The following is a 19,394-nucleotide window of genomic DNA, read 5'->3' as shown; positions in this document are numbered from 1 at the left end:
CTCTCTGGCCAGGCTGGTGACCCATGTCCCCACCCCACAGACAGGTACCCACAGCCCCACCCCACTCACTTTCTCTGAGGGATCCCTTGGCCTGAATCCCTCCCCTCCCCTCCCCTCTCCCCCAGTCTGGACTCCCCCATTCTCCCCCAAGGTACCGGAGGGGAAATCTAAAGAGCTGCCCTCTCTGGGAGAGGAACTCGTGCCAAATCGCACCATGTGTGGGGCGACCCCCCAGCTCCCCTGGGAACGGTCTGTGGCCAGCGCTGTCCAGCCGGATGCTACATTAGGACGTGTGAGAATTTGCTCACTGACCTCTCCGAGGTCGGGATCCATCGTCCGGTCCGGGGCTGCTGCGTGTGGGCCTCTCGTGTTGTGGGGAAACAGGGGGGCTCATTTGGGGAGTCTGCTCCCCCTTCTTCGCTCTGGCTGGGGTTTAGGGCACAGCCCGTGTGAGTCTCCTCTGTAGCCCGGTGGGGTCCGCCTGCCCCCTGCCCCGTCTCGTACCCCCGCTTTCCAGCCCAGCCTCCGATCCCCCCAGCAGCCCCTCCATGGCCATTCTGGGGTCACCTGGCCCCTCTGTCCGACCCCCCCTTTCTTCCCCGCTGGCTGGAACCCCCAGGGACACTGAGTGCCCCCCCCGCATGCAACCCCTTCAGACCCCTCCAGAGCTCCCCCACTTCGTCACACCTCGGTCCCAACTTAGATCATTCACTGCCAGCCCGGCCTCCCCTGTAAGGTCCGTCCCCTCCTGGCCTGGGCAGGTCCAGCAGCTGCTCCGTACGGCAAAGCTCAGGGTCGATGCGCCAGGACCCGAATCTTTAGCAACCTGACTTTATTACTGGCTGGCCGAGGGGCAGACAGCAGGGGAGGGGAGCTGAGCCGAACGCAGCCGGGCAGGGGAGGATCGGGGCCGATGTTTTATCAGCAGTCGATCAGCACAGACGGCCTGGAGTTCCCTGCCGCCGACCTGGCTGCCTCGAGACCGGGCGTGTTTGGAGCGGGGGTGGATGCTCCAGGGAGCCAGCATGTGGGGAAGGCCCAGAGAGGGCAGGGGTGGGGGCGGTTCCAGGGGGGACATGCAGGTGGACGTTATGGGGCCAATCTCCTACACTCGCCCGGCTCACACCACGGAGAGCAACAACCCGCCAGGTCCGCGTCAGGGTTTGGCTCCTAACTCACACGGCCCAGCTGTTCCCTAGCAAGAGCTGGCCATGAGCCGGGTGCTAGCTGAGCAGATTAATGGCTGGGGCGGGGCGGATCCTCCAGCTGGGATGTGTGGGGTTTGGGGTGGGGGCTGAGCCCTTCAGCAAAGCAGGCCCTGGGCCTCTCCGCAGGACAGAAGCTCTGGTCTGCGCGGTGATCCCTGGCGTGGCTCAGGGCTTCCATCTCCTCAGGATGTCCTGGATCCAATGGGTGTAATAGGAGACTCTCGTGTACACGCCCGGGGGGGTGTTAGTCCCCCAGGAGACGATGCCCTGGGCCTTACCCCCGCACACCAGGGGGCCGCCGGAGTCGCCCTGCAGAACAAAACAGGCCACGGATGCAGAACAGGCCAAGGAATCATTTCCCACTGACGCGTTTCTCCAGATGTGGCCTCCCCAGAGCCGAAGAAAGGGGAATAATCTCTCCCCTAGATCTGCTGGCCATGCTCCTCCTAATGCCCCCCAATATGCTCATAGCCTGCTTGGCTACAAGGGCCCCTGTTGAGTCATCTCCAGCTTCTCGTCCACCGAACCCCCAGGGCCTTTTCTGCAGAACGGTGCTTAGCCCGTCGGTCCCCAGCCTGTAGCAATGTTTGGGATTCTTCCGGCCCAAGGGCAGGACTCGGCACTTGTCCTTGTTGAAACTCGTCAGATTTTTTTTGGCCCCATCCTCTAATTTCTCTAGATCACCCAGGACCCTCTCCCTTCCCTCCAGCGTCTCTACTTCTCCCCGTAGCTTAGTGTTACCCGTAAACTTGCTGAGGACGCAACCCCTCCCCTCCTCCAGGTCATTCATAAAGATGTTGAACAAAACTGGTGCTAGAACCGATCCTTGGGGCGCTCCGCGAGAAACCAACTGCCAACCCGACATCAAGCCATTGACCAATACCCATTGGGCCTGACAGTCGAGCCAGCTTTCTATTAACCTGACAGTCCATTTATCCCATCCAGATTTTTATATCTTGCCGGCAAGGACACTGTGGGAGCCCTTCTCAAAAGCGTTGCTAAAGTCGAGGTCAGTCACATCCACCGCCTTCCTAAGAACAACATAAGGGCGGCCAGAAGGGGTCAAACCAAAGGCCCATCTAGTCCAGTGTCTTGTGCCAATGCCAGACACCCCAGAGGGAGTGAACTGAACAGGTAATGATCAAGCCATCTCTCTCCTGCCATCCATCTCCACCCTCTGACAGACAGAGACTGAGGACCTCATTCCTTACCCAGCCTGGCTAATAGCCATTGACGGACCTAACCTCCTTGAATCTATCTAGCTCTTTTCTGAACCCTGTTAAAGTCCTGTTCTTCACAACATCCTCTGGCAAGGAGTTCCACAAGTTAACTGTGTGCTGCGTGAAGAAAAACTTCCTTTTGTTTGCTTTAAACGTGCTGCCTATTCATTTCATTGGGTGGCCCCTAGTTCTTATATTATGGGAACAAGCAAATAACTTCTCCTTAATTCACTATCTCCATCCCACTCATGACTGTATAGATCTTGAGTCTCCTCTTTTCCCCATGTCCACAGAGCCAGTCACATCGTCAGAGAAGCTAATCAGATTGGTCAGGCAGGACTTCCCCTTGGTGAATCCATGTTGACTATTCCCGATTACTTTCCCCTCTTCCAAGGGCTCCAGAATGGATTCCTTGAGGTTCCCCTCCAGGATTTATCCGGAGACTGTGTCACTCCCAGTGTATCTACACCAGAGTTTCTTAAACGTTTTAACACCAAACAATATTATTTTTAATGAGGAACAGCAAAAAAAAAAAAAAAGTTGCCTTTCCCTTTAAGGGCGGCCAATTTGAACTCTATTGCTCTCCAGGGCACACCTGTGACTGCCAGTTTCAGAAACACTGATCTCCAGTCTTTGCTCGCCCCCGCTCTCCCCTGCCCCACCAAGTTCTCTCAGCTCACCAGTACGGGTAGGGGGACACACACATGAACCACGGGGATTTCCCCAAGGAGCTTGAAGGTGGGGGCAGACTTACCCCGGCAGAGTCTTTGCCCTTGTGCGGGTCCCCGGCACACAGCATTGTGGTGTGGTTGTACTTGTAGTACCTGCACTTCCCGTCCTCCAGCACATCCACATCGACCTCCCGCAGCGCGCTGGCCAAAGAGCTCTCATCCCCTGGGACAGTGAAGCCCCACCCAGCCACACTGCACACCGACCCAGGGTGCACCCTCTCGCCAGAGTGAGGCAGGGCGAGGGCTTTCACATAGTCACTCGCCTTCGGGGGGTGAGCCAGCTGGGACAGTCAGGGAGATGAATATCAGAGTTGCACTCATGGGTAAAAAGACATACACCGTCCCCAGCAAAACCCCAAACTCTGGGGCCACTGGAGGTGGTAAGATGGGATGGGGACGGTACCTACAGCAGTGTGAGGTCACTGGGGGTGGGGGATGGGATGGGGGTGGTACCTGCAGCAGTGTGAGGTCACTGGGGGTGGGGGATGGGATGGGGCGGTACCTGCAGCAGTGTGAGGTCACTGGGGGTGGGGGATGGGATGGGGCGGTACCTGCAGCAGTGTGAGGTCACTGGGGGTGGGGGATGGGATGGGGTGGTACCTGCAGCAGGGTGAGGTCACTGGGGGCGGGGGATGGGATGGGGTGGTACCTGCAGCAGTGTGAGGTCACTGGGGGTGGGGGATGGGATGGGGTGGTACCTGCAGCAGTGTGAGGTCACTGGGGATGGGGGATGGGATGGGGGCGGTACCTGCAGCAGGGTGAGGTCACTGGGGGTGGGGGATGGGATGGGGGCGGTACCTGCAGCAGTGTGAGGTCACTGGGGGCGGGGGATGGGATGGGGTGGTACCTGCAGCAGTGTGAGGTCACTGGGGATGGGGGATGGGATGGGGGCGGTACCTGCAGCAGGGTGAGGTCACTGGGGGTGGGGGATGGGATGGGGCGGTACCTGCAGCAGTGTGAGGTCACTGGGGGTGGGGGATGGGATGGGGGCGGTACCTGCAGCAGTGTGAGGTCACTGGGGGTGGGGGATGGGATGGGGGCGGTACCTGTAGCAGTGTGAGGTCACTGGGGGTGGGGGATGGGATGGGGGCGGTACCTGCAGCAGTGTGAGGTCACTGGGGGTGGGGGATGGGATGGGGGCGGTACCTGCAGCAGTGTGAGGTCACTGGGGGTGGGGGATGGGATGGGGTGGTACCTGCAGCAGTGTGAGGTCACTGGGGGTGGGGGATGGGATGGGGGCGGTACCTGCAGCAGTGTGAGGTCACTGGGGGTGGGGGATGGGATGGGGGCGGTACCTGCAGCAGTGTGAGGTCACTGGGGGTGGGGGATGGGATGGGGGCGGTACCTGCAGCAGTGTGAGGTCACTGGGGGTGGGGGATGGGATGGGGGCGGTACCTGCAGCAGTGTGAGGTCACTGGGGGCGGGGGATGGGATGGGGCGGTACCTGCAGCAGTGTGAGGTCACTGGGGGTGGGGGATGGGATGGGGGCGGTACCTGCAGCAGTGTGAGGTCACTGGGGGTGGGGGATGGGATGGGGCGGTACCTGCAGCAGTGTGAGGTCACTGGGGGTGGGGTGGTACCTGCAGCATCATGATGTCGTTATTATAAGATTTATTATCATAGTGCGGGTGGAGGATCTGCTGTTGCACTCGGATCACTTGCCAGCTCCGTTCCCATTTGTCGATGTTGTGGGCTCCCAGGATGACACTGATGCTTCTGGAACAGCCGAGAGCAGCGCGTGGGGCGTTAGGGGCCGGGCCTGGACTCGTGTTTTTCAGGCTCATCAATTCTGGACTTGCAGGGACAGGGCAGCCCACGGCTCTCAGGCCGGGTCTCAGATTCATTCCCGCCCCTTTGGGCTTGGGTGTCTCCGTCATCTCAGTCAACTCCCTTCTCCCAGCTCGATCCAGGCTCAGTCCATGCCCAGCTCCCCAGCCTAGCGCCCTGCAGAGCTGCAGGTGGCTTTGACCCCTCCCTGCCCCACACTTTAGCCCCATTGATTTCCCCAGCGCTCGGGCTGGGCCGTGGCTTTTAGAGGCCCCTGAAGACTCACCGATGCCCCCTGAGCAGGTCAGACCCCTGGGCTCTGCTCCCCCAGCCTGGCCACCCCCTACCCCTGCCACAGCCGCACCAGAGATCCTGCTTCCCCCTCCCCCACTGACCCACCCGCCCCCACATCCCAGCCCAGAGGCATTTACCGTCCCTGGCAGTGAGCAGCCGATAGCACAGCGTTGTCCGCCACCAGGAACCCGCCGCAGCTCTTGAAGTTTCCACCTTGTATTTGCAGATAGGCCATGTAGGGCCTGGAGTGGGGCTCGGCTTCCCTGCCCCCGACGATCTCACCTGGGGGCAGAGCAGGTTCATAAAAATGGCCGCTGTGATTCTCTCCCTGGGGGATCGGTGTCTGTGGATCCCCACCCCCTGCTCTGCTCTGCCCCACACTGGGTCCCCCATGGGGCTGGAGGGAGAATCTGCAGCACTGACCTGGCTGGAGGTAGAATCGGTGTCAGCCAGCCCAAGAGTGGGGCAGGAATCACCCTGCCTTGTGTTCACTGCTCCGTGGGCCAAAGTCACCCCAGGCCGGTCCAGCCCGTCCCCAGCAGGGCACGGACGGGGCTTCTGTGGCTGCTTCTCCACCCGCCCGCAGGGACCAGGCTGGGCTGCTCCTCGCCCGACTCACTGAAAAATCGGAGCCAGGGGAAGTGGCTTTGACTGAATGAATCCGACCCCAGGGAGCCTTTCCTGCCCTGCAGCTGGGCAGAATTTTTTTCTTCTGCAACCTGGTTCTTTCCCTCCCATCCTAGAAAATTTCTAAGGGACAATTTTCAGGGTTTGGGGGTTGAAAAGTGCAAAGTGAGACTTCCCCTTGGGAAAATGAAAAACCTTCTGGGATCAGCTCGGGAGCAGGCGCCAGGCGGGCGGGCGGGAGTGTTGGAAAATCTCCCCTTTAAGGAATGGCAGCGATTGGCTTTATTGTAGGACCTAGACCCAGGTCCGGGATCTTACTGTGCTAGTCACTGCAAGAACCCCTGATCCCTTCCCTGAGCAGTGTCTGCTTCAAACACACACAGAATCATTTTCATCCTTAAAAGAGGACTCAGAGGCCCCAGGAGCGTGTTCCTAAGGGGTTTAGGTGCCTGATTTTCCTTCTTAAAAGAGGACTCGGAGGCCCCGGGAGCATGTTCCTAAGGGGTTTAGGTGCCTGATTTTCATTCTTAGAAGAGGACTCGGAGGCCCCGGGAGCGTGTTCCTAAGGGGTTTAGGTGCCTGATTTTCATTCTTAGAAGAGGACTCGGAGGCCCCGGGAGCGTGTTCCTAAGGGGTTTAGGTGCCTGATTTTCATTCTTAGAAGAGGACTCGGAGGCCCCGGGAGCGTGTTCCTAAGGGGTTTAGGTGCCTGATTTTCATTCTTAAAAGAGGACGCGGAGGCCCCGGGAGCGTGTTCCTAAGGGGTTTAGGTGCCTGATTTTCATTCTTAAAAGAGGACGCGGAGGCCCCGGGAGCGTGTTCCTAAGGGGTTTAGGTGCCTGATTTTCATTCTTAAAAGAGGACTCGGAGGCCCCGGGAGCGTGTTCCTAAGGGGTTTAGGTGCCTGATTTTCATTCTTAAAAGAGGACTCGGAGGCCCCGGGAGCGTGTTCCTAAGGGGTTTAGGTGCCTGATTTTCATTCTTAAAAGAGGAATGATCTCACCTGGGAGGAGATCAGGCGTCCACACAAAGAGGCCCAGCACCTCCCTGAGCTGGGCCGGGCTGAGACCCAGTTCCCCGTCCCAAAGGGCAGCCCCACAGCCTCATTCTGCTGAGGCTCTGCCCCTGTCCGTATGCCTGTTACCCTGCCCCCTTTCAACTCTGCCCCACATGGGTCCTGGGGGAGAGTTACAGCTCTGACCTCAATGGGTGGAGAGTTGGCGCCAAGCACACCGGGGATGGGACAGTAAGTACATGACCTAGAGTGAATGGCTTTGGGTGCCAAAGTCACCGAGACCACCCCCGACTCATCCCCTGCTGATGTTTCGCCTTTTTCATCAGCCCCCCGAGACAAGCCAGGGCTGCTCCCGAAGCGCCCTTCAGCACGGCTTCCCTTCCGTCGCGTTCTCAAGACAATGACAAGTTTCCCAGCCTATGTTTCCTCGCCTCCACCACGTCAGCGTTTTGCTGGGAAAATTGATCATACGTCCCCATCCCCGCCCCCCAGTTTTCTGCATTTTCAGTTGACAATTTGTTTGGTCAAACAAATGTACCGTTGGTCATTCTGGAGACTAAGCAGGAGTGGGAAAACACACCAGTCTAGACGTACCCTAACTCAAGATAGGGTGTCCACATTGGAGCCTCAGACTCATTTCGAGATTTCTCTGTAGTGTAGACGCACTATTTCAAAATAAGCAATTTTGCAGTATTTCTTCCAGAAGAGCTTACAGCCAGTCCCTGACGTACAATAACACCAACTTACAATCCTCCGTACTTACGACCAACTTCCGATTAACCCAAACATTATATTTTCTAGTTGAGAACCATGCACGTTAAGTTTTTCAAACAGTGCAGGCAGCGTGTTTAAGGGTATTTCCAACTTACGACACAATCGAGGTGTTCAGAATGTACCTGTATTCCAAAATAATCATGCTGTGCAGATACAGCCTCATGGGGTGTGTCTAGACTACAGGGTTTTGTCGACAAAAGTGGACTTTTGTCGACAAAACTATACCTGTGTCCACACTGCCTTTGAGTTATGTTGACAACGTCAACAAAACTCAGCATTTTTGTCGACGTATGTAAACCTCATTCTAAAAGGAATAACGCCTTTTGTTGACAGAGTTAGAATCATAGAATCATAGAATAATAGGACTGGAAGGGACCTCAAGAGGTCATCGAGTCCAGCCCCCCGCCCTCAAGGCAGGACCAAGCTCCGTCTACACCATCCCTGACAGATGTCTATCTAACCTGTTCTTAAATATCTCCAGAGAGGGAGATTCCACCACCTCCCTTGGCAATTTATTCCAATATTTGACCACCCTGACAGTTAGGAATTTTTTCCTAATGTCCAATCTAAACCTCCCCTGCTGCACTTTAAGCCCATTACTCCTTGTCCTGTCCTCAGAAACCAAAAGGAACAAATTTTCTCCTTCCTCCTTGTGACACCCTTTTAGATATTTGAAAACCGCTATCATGTCCCCCCTTCTTCTGTCGATAGAAGGCATTATTGCATCTACACTGTCCTTTGTGTCCACACTATTGTGTCGACAAAGCGGCTTGCTTTGTCGACAGAACTGGATGTCGTCTAGACACTCTTTGTTGACAGAAGCTTTGTCGACAGTGTCTGTCGACAAAACTTCTGTGGACAAAACCCTGTCGTCTAGATGTACCCATGGAGATCCCGAGAAAAGCTGCTAGAGATATGACATGCATTCCCGGAATTCTCTGAATACTCTCAAATGCATGACCCCACCCCGAAACTCCCTTCCCTCCCTTCTCGGTATCTCTCCCTCTCACCTAAATTCTTCTCCTAACCTTCATATAACTTTACTGATGTTTCTGCAACTAGCTGGGTTACTCTAAAGCGAATTGTATTTCCACATTGTGCAGTGCAAGAAGGGATTGACATTGTGACCATGCATAATTGCAGATGACCCACTGTTTCAAGACTTTTTAAGGAAAGACAGAAAATACTTAATATCATAGGAGGAGGGGCTGAGGGATTTGGACTTGTGTAGTCTGCAGAAGAGAAGAGGGAGGGAGGATTTGAGAGCAGCCTGCAACTCCCTGCAGGGGGGTTCCCAAGAGGCGGGAGAGAGGCTGTTCTCAGTGGGGCAGGTGGCAGAACAAGGAGCAATGGGCTCAAGTTGCAGTGGGGTAGGTCTAGGTTGGAGACTGGAAAAACGATTTCCCTAGGAGGAAAGCGCTGGGCTGGGTTCCCTACGGAGGGGGTGGAATCTCCATCCCTAGAGGTGTTTAAGTCCCGGCTTGACCAAGCCCTGAGTGGGATGCTTGAGTTGGGATTGGTCCTGCCTTGGGCAGGAAACTGGACTTGATGACTCCTGAGGTCTCTTCCCGCCCAGGGATTCTGTGATGCGATGATCAGACAGGATGAGCCTTTATGTGTATTTTGTTGTCCAGTTTTCCTGATTCCCAAGTGTCTTTTAAACAATTCATTAAAAAGTCACTAGAAAAGTAAATTTCCTTGGGGGTTTCAAATGAAAAAGTTGAAATTTGCCATGGATAAAAAATTCAGAGCAGGTCCAAACACAACTCGACTCAGGTAGGAGAAAAAGCTTGACAATCGGTGTAAAGGCATCAGGGCCGGCAGGGGGGACAGGGAGGGAGGAGAAGACAGAAGGCCGGGTGAAGGACAGCACTGCCACAGGGACCAGTAAGGATAAACTAGGCTGGCATGGTTGACTGTCTATGACCTTCAGAGCGATGCTGGACGTTGGGATGGCCAACCTGCTCGTTTGGCATTAACCCCAGAAATCCCCCACCGGGAGGCACCCCTACAGGGGGACCCAACGCTGGAGCTGTGGGGTTCATGGGCCCCTGGGAACAGTCCAGAGCGAGGGGCCAGGTTCCAGTCGATATCAGGGCAGCCACGGCGGGAGATGACCCAGCTGAACTACAGATGTGGTCAGAAATCTGGCTACTTAAAGCCAGACAAGTGGGTTCATGGCTCCCATTGGAGTCTTTCCGGAGACGACTCGGGAATATTCGTTTGTCGTCTGTATCCCAGAGGCCATTTTCAAAATCCATTCCTGATAGTTGCATATGGGGCACAGACCCCAAGACCCTCCCCTGAAGAGCTTCCATTTCCAATGATCGCACTGACAAAGGGAGTCCTGGCTCCTCGCACCCTGCCTGCTCTAACCACTAGACCCCACTTTCCCAGGTGGGAAGAGACCCCTTGTGACGGCAAGTCGGGGTTTCCCCGATCCTGCACTCCCGTAGCATCCAGAACAGTCTCCATCAGCCAGCAGACTAGATGTTATTGATTTTCCAGACCATCATAGATGGGATGTGGCCATAGGCCCCTAGTCTCCAAGCCTCCTCCCTAGGCTGTCTCCATCACCTTTCCAGCCCAAGACTGCCGCTTCCCCCAACAGGCACTTCCTTTGTTCCCTCTCTTCCCTGAACTTGTAGAACAGGTTTAGCCACTGTCCTGGGAGTGTCAGGGTACCCCCTGCTGCCCACAGCCCAGGTGCTGACACTACACCACACCCCTGGAGGCCTGGCTTTGAACCCCTAATTAAGAGCTCCCTGATCCTCTTTCCCAGTCTCAGTATCTCGGGGGCTTTATCTCCGTACCAGCTCCAGAACCCAGGATCTCTCACTCCCCGCCCCCCGCCCAAACCTCCCCTAGCTGGGAGGAAGGAACCAGCCATCGTCCTGGCAGAAGCATCTGACTCTGGGGAGGAGCCGGGATTTGTAAACAGCCCAGAAAGCTCCCCACAATCCCTGATCCCCCCTACTCACCAGCCCCAGCGCCGGGGGGCAGGAGAAAGGCTGCGGGCAGCAGGATCAGGAGCAGCATCGTCACCATCTAGGAAAAGTGACACGGCTTGAGCCTCAGCCCTGGAGGCTTTATAGAGCCAGCGGCGCTCGGCTCACGTGGGGAGCTGGCACACAGAAACCTCAGAGTCACGTTGTTGATACATGGCGGGCGGACAGAGGATGGAGGGAGTGGTTAGAAAACAGCCTCTCTCTAGAGCCGTGTTTCTCAAACTGTGCTCCACCGAGTCCCAGGGGTCCTGCGAGGTCTAATGTGGCCAACATAGATAGGCACAACCACCAGTGGATTGCTAGGGCGCCGCATACATTTTTAAGCATGTAAAGGGCTCCGGAGTCCGAAAAGTTTGAGAACCGCTGGGCTAGAGGAAGGAGCCCAGGGTAAATCCCTTTAGGACAGAGCAACCTCCTCCTCCCACCTCCCATTCCCTGCCTGGATCCTGCACACTTGGCATCTGGTGGATTTGAAGCTCACCCATCCATCGTCTAGAATCCCAGAATCCCAGGGTTGGCAGGGACCTTAGGAGTCATTGAGTTCAGCCCTCTGCCCAAAGCAGGACCAAACCCAACTCAGGCATCCCAGCCAGGGCTCTGTCAAGCCAGGACTGAAACACGAGGTGTACCGGTAGTTCGGAATAGGAAGCCTAGTCCGAACTACCTAGTTCGAGCCCCGTGTAGCCGCGCGGCACGGGGTTCGAACCAGCGGGGTTTTAAAAATGGCGGCTCCCCGCTTATGCAAATGAAGCCCGGGAAATTCAAATCCCGGGCTTCATTTGCAAGTGCGGTATGCATACATTACCCTGCTAGTGCGAACTAGCGGGGTAGTGTAGACAGACCCTGAGATCAGAAAGTTCAAATTGTAGCCCTCCAGAAAGAAAGATGGGAAAAAGGAGTCAAACCTAAAAGTGAGAATCTAAAAATCTCAAGATCTAAAAATAAGCAAGAAAAAGGGTTTTGTTTGCACAATGCTAAATGTGAAAACAGATTCAAAAGGGGATCTGTATAGGCAAAGATGTAAAGATGCTATTAACAAACTGATCTCAAAGAGCAGTAGTCTAAAGGAATGCTTTTAGAAAAACGGTCACTGGAGACACAACTCACCCTGAAAATCCTCCAGAATTACAGTAAAAAGGCTTCTTGGCTATTCTCTATGCGTGAACTTAACACAGCAGGAACTTGCTAACCTCGGCTGCTGTACAAGAAGAACACTGAAGTACCCCTCTTGAATTTGATGATTACACAATGGGGTAATTCACCCAAAAGAAGGGGTAGAAACCATTGAAACCTGTTTTGCCTACAAAACAAAACTATGTAACTATAGGAGTAATTGTAAGCAAAGAGAGGAATGAAAACATATTTGTAAAAGAGAAAGTATGTAAATAATGCCACGCCCAAAGGGGTAGAAGTATGTTCTTTTTTTTTTGTCTTTCAGAAAATCAGGACAAGCTGGTACCAGCTGAACACCCTACAAACACCATGGATGTATTGTTGCAACAAAGATTGTTTTCTGTATTGTGTTTGTCTAATGTCTGTCTGTCTTACTAGCTAGTATACCGTGTTAAAAACCAGAGGGGTCGCCGTGTTAGTCGGAATCTGCAAAAGCAGCCAGGAGTCCTGTGGCACCTTATAGACTAACTGAAGGGTTGGAGCATAAGCTTTCATGGGCAAAGACCCACTTCGTCAGATGCAGGGAGTGGAAATTTCCAGAGGCAGGTATAAATATGCAGGCCAGGATCAGGCTGGAGATGACGAGGTGGATCCAATCAGGGAGGATGAGGCCCACTTCTAGCAGCTGATCTGGAGGGGTGAATTCCAAGAGAGGAGAAGCTGCTTTTGTAGTTAGCGAGCCATTCACAGTCTGTGTTTAATCCAGAGCTGATTGTGTCACACTTGAAGATGAACTGTAGCTCATTTATAAGCAAAACATCCACATTCCCAAGCCTGTTCTTTCAAAATAACAGATCCATGGAATTCAAAATCCATCCTCCTGCTCATCATCTGGAGAAATGCCGATTGCAAAAGAGTCAATTCGAAATAGCAGTCATGGGGATGCTCCGGTGCTGCTGTTTCGAAATAACGACTCCCCAGAGTCATTCAAGCTAATTACTCCCCAGGGCTTCCAGGGGCTCTAAATTGAGGCAGTGCATCTACATGGACAGAGCCTCCCTCGGACTGATTTCAAGGCTTCCCCGCAGTGAGGACACACTAGTTTAATTGAGGACTTATTACGTCAAATTTAGTCATTTTGAAAGTTTCCTAGTGAGAACATTGCTTTATGGATCCCTCAGGGCCCGTGTTTCTTCACACAATCGGTGTGTGTGTGTTTATCTCAGAAGAGATGTCTCCCTCTGCGAATAATAAAGTTTCCCCTTTAATTTTTATAAAGACCCATTTTTCGTATCAGCTGCTTTCTTAATGTCATTCAGGAGAAAAACCTGCTAATGTAGGTTCTTTCAAACTTTTACTGTCTATGAGGGGGAAAGTTGACAGTTACAGCTAATGTCATTTTATGGCGTGTGATCTTACTGAAGGGTTGTGTTTTTCAGCTTGGGTTTGTCGGGCTCTAGCTTTATCTCAGAAGAAGGGACTTCGGTTACAAAAAATATATAATTTCTTTACCAAAATTTTCTTTGGCACACATAGAAAGTCCGTTATTAGAAGCTGTGTCTTTCTGATAGTCGTTAGCCAAAAAAATAAGAAATGACCTTATCTTCAAAACGGTTAGAAGTGATTTTTATCGACTTCTTTCTCACGGTTGTCTTCTAGGGACCAAAAGGGAGGGATCCCTGTTAATGCTTTAAAGACAATTGTCTAAGGAGGTTTTGTACTCCATGACTCTAAGCAAACAGCATATACAAAAATGAACTCCTGATTTCACATTTTAAATGTGAACCTTCAATGTCCTCCTCCCTTTCTGTTGTGATGATCAGTTCTTTCCTTAATGGTTTGGCTAGGACGGCAAAAATTCAGAACTCTGCACGGCGGGGGTCAGGTTTCCAAGAGTTTGTCTGTTGGCTGGGGATGTTGGCTCTGTCGTTGGCCATGGGTCAGGCCAGGAGGAGCACGACCAGAGTGCTGAGTGTTCAGGGTCATCCCTGTGGCCCATCACCATGGTATCTGTGATCCCCCAGGACCATCATCTGGTCACTTATGCACTCCCGCCCTCTGAGAGAATTTCTGCCCTGGGCTGCAGGAACTCAAATTCAGGGGGGTGGAGGAAGGCCCCTTTTACCCAGTATCCTTCTGTAATGACAGATCACAGTGTTTTCCGCAGGGCAGGGCAGCATGCGGCCCACAGTGGCCCCAGCAGGACTCTTAGCAGGGAGCAGCTCACACTGCTTCAAATGGCTGGCTGCTCTCTGCTCTGGATATGGCAGAGGGATGGGGGCCGGTCAGCTCCCATTGACCAGTTTCCAGCCAATAGCAGCTGATAAATTTTGCTGGAGGCAGCCCCACGCCCCACACCCCTCCGTAGATCTGCAGCCTTTGACCACTTGCCAAACTCTTAGGATGGCCCCATAGGAAAAAATTATCGGCCTCTCTCCCCACCGCCACCGGCCAATCAGTCACCAGCAGGGTGGCAATAATGTTCAGGCTGGGAGCCTGAGACCCAAGATCATGGCTTGAGAGCCCCAAGGAGCTCAGTACCTGCCCCCCAGACTGGTATGGATGAGTCAGACCCACAAGTGCCCATCCCACATTGAACATGCAGAGTCACACCTATGACCCGTGTGTTGTACACAGCTGCTATAGGGAGATCCACATGTGCATTGCCAGATCCCCCAGCACCCAGACAGCAAAGAGACTGGCAAAGGTGCCCTCCCATGGGGATGGGGTGGGAGAGGTATCTGCAGCAGAGTGAGGTCACTGGGGGTGGGGGAGGGGATGGGCTGATACCTGCAGCAGTGTGAGGTCATTGGGGGTGGGGGATAGGATGGGATTGGTACCTGCAGCAGTGTGAGGTCACTGGGGGTGAGGGATGGGATGGGGGTACCTGCAGCAGTGTGAGGTCACTGGGGGGGGGGATGGGATGGGGCGGTACCTGCAGCAGTGTGAGGTCACTGGGGGGGGGGATGGGATGGGGCGGTACCTGCAGCAGTGTGAGGTCACTGGGGGTGGGGGATGGGATGGGGGTGGCACCTGCAGCAGTGTGAGGTCACTGGGGGTGGGGGATGGGATGGGGTTGGTACCTGCAGCAGTGTGAGGTCACTGGGGGTGGGGGATGGGATGGGGGTGGCACCTGCAGCAGTGTGAGGTCACTGGGGGTGGGGGATGGGATGGGGTTGGTACCTGCAGCAGTGTGAGGTCACTGGGGGTGGGGGATGGGATGGGGGTGGTACCTGCAGCAGTGTGAGGTCACTGAGGGTGGGGGATGGGATGGGGGTGGTACCTGCAGCAGTGTGAGGTCACTGGGGGTGGGGGATGGGATGGGGGTGGTACCTGCAGCAGTGTGAGGTCACTGAGGGTGGGGGATGGGATGGGGGTGGTACCTGCAGCAGTGTGAGGTCACTGGGGGTGGGGGATGGGATGGGGTTGGTACCTGCAGCAGTGTGAGGTCACTGGGGGTGGGGGATGGGATGGGGGTGGTACCTGCAGCAGTGTGAGGTCACTAGGGGTGGGGGATAGGATGGGGCGGTGCCTGCAGCAGTGTGAGGTCACTGGGGTGGGGGATGGGATGGGGGCGGTACCTGCAGCAGTGTGAGGTCACTGGGGGTGGGGGATGGGATGGGGGCGGTACCTGCAGCAGTGTGAGGTCACTGGGGGTGGGGGATGGGATGGGGTCGGTGCCTGCAGCAGTGTGAGGTCACTGGGGTGGGGGATGGGATGGGGGCGGTACCTGCAGCAGTGTGAGGTCACTGGGGGTGGGGGATGGGATGGGGGCGGTACCTGCAGCAGTGTGAGGTCACTGGGGGTGGGGGATGGGATGGGGTCGGTACCTGCAGCAGCATGATGTCGTTGTTTATAGTCTTGCTGTCGTACTGTGGGTGGGGGATCGGCTTTTGCACTTCAATCACTTACCAGCTCGGTTCCCGTTGTGTGATGTTGTGGGCTCCCAGGATCACAGTGATGATGGTGTCAGAGCTGGGAGCATGTGGGGCGTTAGGGGACGGACACTTGTTTGCCTGGATCATAAATTCTGCTCCTGAAAGGACAGGGCTGCCCGGGGCCAAGATTCCAAGATTGTGCTTGGGCCTCAGCTCCTCCCCACCCAGCTCCCCTCTCCCGGCTAGGTCCAGCCTGGGGTCCATGCCCAGCCCCCAGCCCAGGGCCCTGCAGAGCTGCTCTGGGGTGGGATCCCTTCCTTCCCTGTGCTTTAGCCCCATTGATTTATCCAGCGCTGGGGCTGGGCTGTCTGTTGAGAGGCCTCTGGAGACTCACCAACACCTCCTGAGCAGGTCAGACCTCTGGGCTTTGCTCCCCCAGACTGGCCACCTCCTTTCCCTCGCCTTCCTCCCACGCTGGCACCAGAGCTCCTGGCTCTCCCCTCCCCCATTACGCCCCCCAATCCACGGCCCAGCCCAGAGGCACTTACTCTGTCCAGCAATGAGCGGCCGTCAGCACAAAGTTCTTCGACACCAGGGACCCACCGCAAATGGACCTTTCCTTCCCATCTTCTATGTACAGAAAGGCCATGTAGGGCCTGGAGTGGGGCTGGGCTTCCCGTCCCCCGATGATCTCACCTGGGAGGAGACCAGACCCACAGAAAGAATCTCGTCATCTCCCTGGGCTGGGATCTTGCTCCGCATCCTCAAAGCCTCAGCCCACCCCTATGTAATTCCTGTCCCTGGCTCCCTGCCCCCTGCTCAGCTCTGCGCCACTCTGGACACCCCAGACCCTCACTCACCCCACAGCCCCCCACCCAGCTCACCCCCAGCGCCCTTCCCCCACTCACCAGCCCAGCCCCCAGGGGGCAGGAGGAAGGCCCAGAGGAGCAGACCCAGAACGAACAGCTGCATCGTCAGAGCCATCCCGGGCCAGGCACGGAGCCGCTCCCTCTGGTCTGAGTCTTATACGGACTGGAGGGGGAGAGCGGGGGCAGGGCCAGCCAATCACAGGGCCCCACGTACACTCCTGCCCGGGAACGCCCACTAGAGATCGGCCACGGGCCAAGGTGCCCATTGATCAATTCTCAGGTCATGGCCGCGCCCACCTAGCGGGAGGTTTCCTCTCTGCTCCGGTCCCTGGCCTGGCGCCATGGCCAACGGGGCCCCTGCTCATCCATCTGCCTGAGGCTGTGGCTAACACGGCCACTCACCACCTGGCCCTGGCTGAGAATGTGGCGAACGCTGCCCCTCCCCAACCACCAGGCACAGAAACTCCTCAGGGTTGTTCTGCTGAGAGATCCCCAGCCCCGACATCTCAGGGGTGCAGGAGGGACAATTCCTGTCCCTTTGCTCACTCCAGAGGCCAGACCCACTTGCTGGCACTGGGGGACATGGGGCCTTTTCCCTCTAGGGCAGTGTCACGTGGCTGGATCTTGAGGGGAGCAGCCAGATCACTGATGCACCCATAGGTGGGGGTTTTGGCCCCAAAAATGGTATAGGAGGGGGCCATGTGAGGTATTGAATAGAAGCTTATTATCTGATAATCCTGTGTACGCTGTTCATGTGTTTGTATAATGTCTGTGTGTGCAATTATTAGCATGTACTTGTATGGACACTGAAGATTTCTCTGCATGTGGTTGAGCATTGGGCAGGGCCGAGCCTGTGGACATGCTAATTACCGAGGCCCTGTGGAACAATGGCTCTCAATGGGCTATGGACACACCCAAAGAATGGGGGCTGTCACCTGAGAGCAGCCAGCAGGGAACACAGAGATTGGCCTCTGTCCAGGTGACCTGCTACATACTAGGAGAGGCCAGGAAGGGGGTATAAAGAGGCCATGTGGTCGATGCCATTTTGTTCTCAGCTCAGCACTTCATCCCAGAGGCAACACTGCAAGGATCAAAGAGCCCGGCAGACCTGTGAACCCATCCTGACCCTAGGATGTGCAATAAGAACTTTTAAACCAGCAGCTGCAACATCTCTGCTAGAGCCTGCATCGAGGACTGGGAGATTCGGTGCATGTAACGTAATATTCTTTAGCAACCTTACTCTCAGGCTTTTCTTCATTGTAATAATAAACCTTTAGATATAGATTCTAAAGGATTGGCCCAGCGTGGGTAGGATCCAAAGGGTAAATTGACCAGGGATCTGTGGCTGGTTTTTGGAACCGGACAGAACTTGTTCGGGGTGGGTGGGATTGGGTGCTAGGACCCCCCACCTGTGTATGAGGCCCGGGGCCATCTGGGGCACGGATATTGCTGGGGTGTCGGAGGGGTTTTGCTCGTGAGGCTTCAGGCAGGCTGCTGAAGTGCTCTGTGGGACTGGTGTGTGGCCTGTTTGGAGAGGTCACCAGTCTGGGGGCTGTAAGGAGCCCCGAAGTTGAGCAATTCACCCTGAGCGGACGCCCTCAGTTGTGCCCAGACACGGCCCGGTCCGTCACAGGCAGAGAGAGCAAAATTCCATCCATGGGCCTTATCAACCCTTCTGTACTGCCCTGACCTCCCACCTGGGGCTGGCCCCCAGCCCCTCCCCATCTGGCCCCTTTCCTTGTAGCTTCTGTTCCCCCAGCACTGAGGCTCTCCTCCCTGATGCCCTGGGCAGGGTGGTGGTGGGTCTGGATGAGTGCTGTGGCTGTAACACCGTCAGTATGGGGCGCTGGGTTACACAGAGCGGAGAGGGCTGGTATCATCCGGTAGAGCCCCCCCGACCTGCAACACCCCAAGAACCTTCCTACCCCCACATAAGTAATCTTCCTCTTTGAGCCCCTCCCCAAATTGTGCCTGCATCCCACCATCCAGTGTCAGGTTGTAGATGTGACCCGCAGGCCAAATCACTTGCTCACCCCTGCCCGAGGGCATCTCTATGCTGCTGGCTCTGCTCCAAGCCCCTGTATCTGCCCCTCTCCATCCGGTTCCCATGGGCTGGGCACAGCACAGATCAGTATCACCGCCAGGCAAGAAACCACACCCTGCCCCTGTGTGAGACAGATACGGGTGGCTCTGATCTCCATGATCCCAGCCTCCCGCCTCGGACCTTGTGTACGTGACACCCAGAGCATCTCTGCCCCCCAGACAGATGTCCAGCGACTGACACTTCTGCTGCCTCATTCAGTGGATCAGCCCCCAATGAGGCTCAGCCCATCCCCTCTCCATTTGGTCCCTGGCCAGTGGGGGAGGTATCATCTCCCGACAGGGAGCAGATGGCACAGAGCCAGGAGTCTCCCTAGTCCAGCCATGTCTGCGTGGGAAGTCCAATCCAATCTGACTCCGGTCAGTGACTCCTATTGGACTGACCAGCAGCGTCCAACTGTTGGGTCAGGTCAGCGACCCTTAGTAGAGCAGCCAGCAGTGTCCAAGTGGTGGGTGGATCCAGAACTGGAAAGTATGGGGAGATGGGTCTTGAAAAAAAGTGAGGGGCTCTAGATATGACTAGAATGGATGCACAGGGATTTGCATTGATCTTGAAATCATCTACAGGTGGCCGTGTGGACCTGGATCGATCGCGAATGCATCAGCCTCCACTGGAATGAATCGAGTAAAGACTGAAGTGGAGCTGGCTGGGTGTTCATCCATCTCCATGGACCTGGAAAGGCCACAGAGCTTGTCCAAGTTGGTTCTAGATGGCGCTCGTTTCCTCTGTGGTCGCTGTCCCTGCTCTCAGACCCCTCCCTTCCTGTGTAACGGAAATCAGTCCAATTCC

The 19,394-nt window shown here is 55.4% G+C and overlaps 1 protein-coding gene across 1 annotated transcript; it reads right to left on the bottom strand.

Moving 5' to 3' along the window:
• Positions 1 to 718: 718 nt before the first annotated feature.
• Positions 719 to 10,714, bottom strand: LOC142821052 (mast cell protease 1A-like). Its single transcript, XM_075911834.1, has 5 exons — positions 10,618 to 10,714; positions 5,358 to 5,502; positions 4,740 to 4,875; positions 3,183 to 3,440; positions 719 to 1,517 (listed from the first exon to the last, which is right to left on the bottom strand). Exons 1-5 carry the CDS (start codon positions 10,682 to 10,684, stop codon positions 1,374 to 1,376), a joined length of 750 nt encoding a protein of 249 aa, XP_075767949.1. The 5' UTR covers positions 10,685 to 10,714; the 3' UTR covers positions 719 to 1,373.
• Positions 10,715 to 19,394: the final 8,680 nt, after the last annotated feature.

Source organism: Pelodiscus sinensis, chromosome 30 (genome assembly GCF_049634645.1).
Source record: "Pelodiscus sinensis isolate JC-2024 chromosome 30, ASM4963464v1, whole genome shotgun sequence".
Classification (NCBI taxonomy): domain Eukaryota; kingdom Metazoa; phylum Chordata; order Testudines; family Trionychidae; genus Pelodiscus; species Pelodiscus sinensis.
This window is presented reverse-complemented; position numbering and strand designations above follow the sequence as displayed.

Excerpts from the sequence above, each read along its gene's own strand:
- LOC142821052 (XM_075911834.1), bottom strand. The coding sequence starts at position 10,684 with ATGGTGACGATGCTGCTCCTGATCCTGCTGCCCGCAGCCTTTCTCCTG. Across the intron at positions 5,503-10,617 it reads GCCCCCCGGCGCTGGGGCTG|GTGAGATCGTCGGGGGCAGG; the intron begins GTGAGTAGGGGG and ends CTCTGCCCCCAG. Across the intron at positions 1,518-3,182 it reads AGGGCAAAGACTCTGCCGGG|GGCGACTCCGGCGGCCCCCT; the intron begins GTAAGTCTGCCC and ends TTTGTTCTGCAG.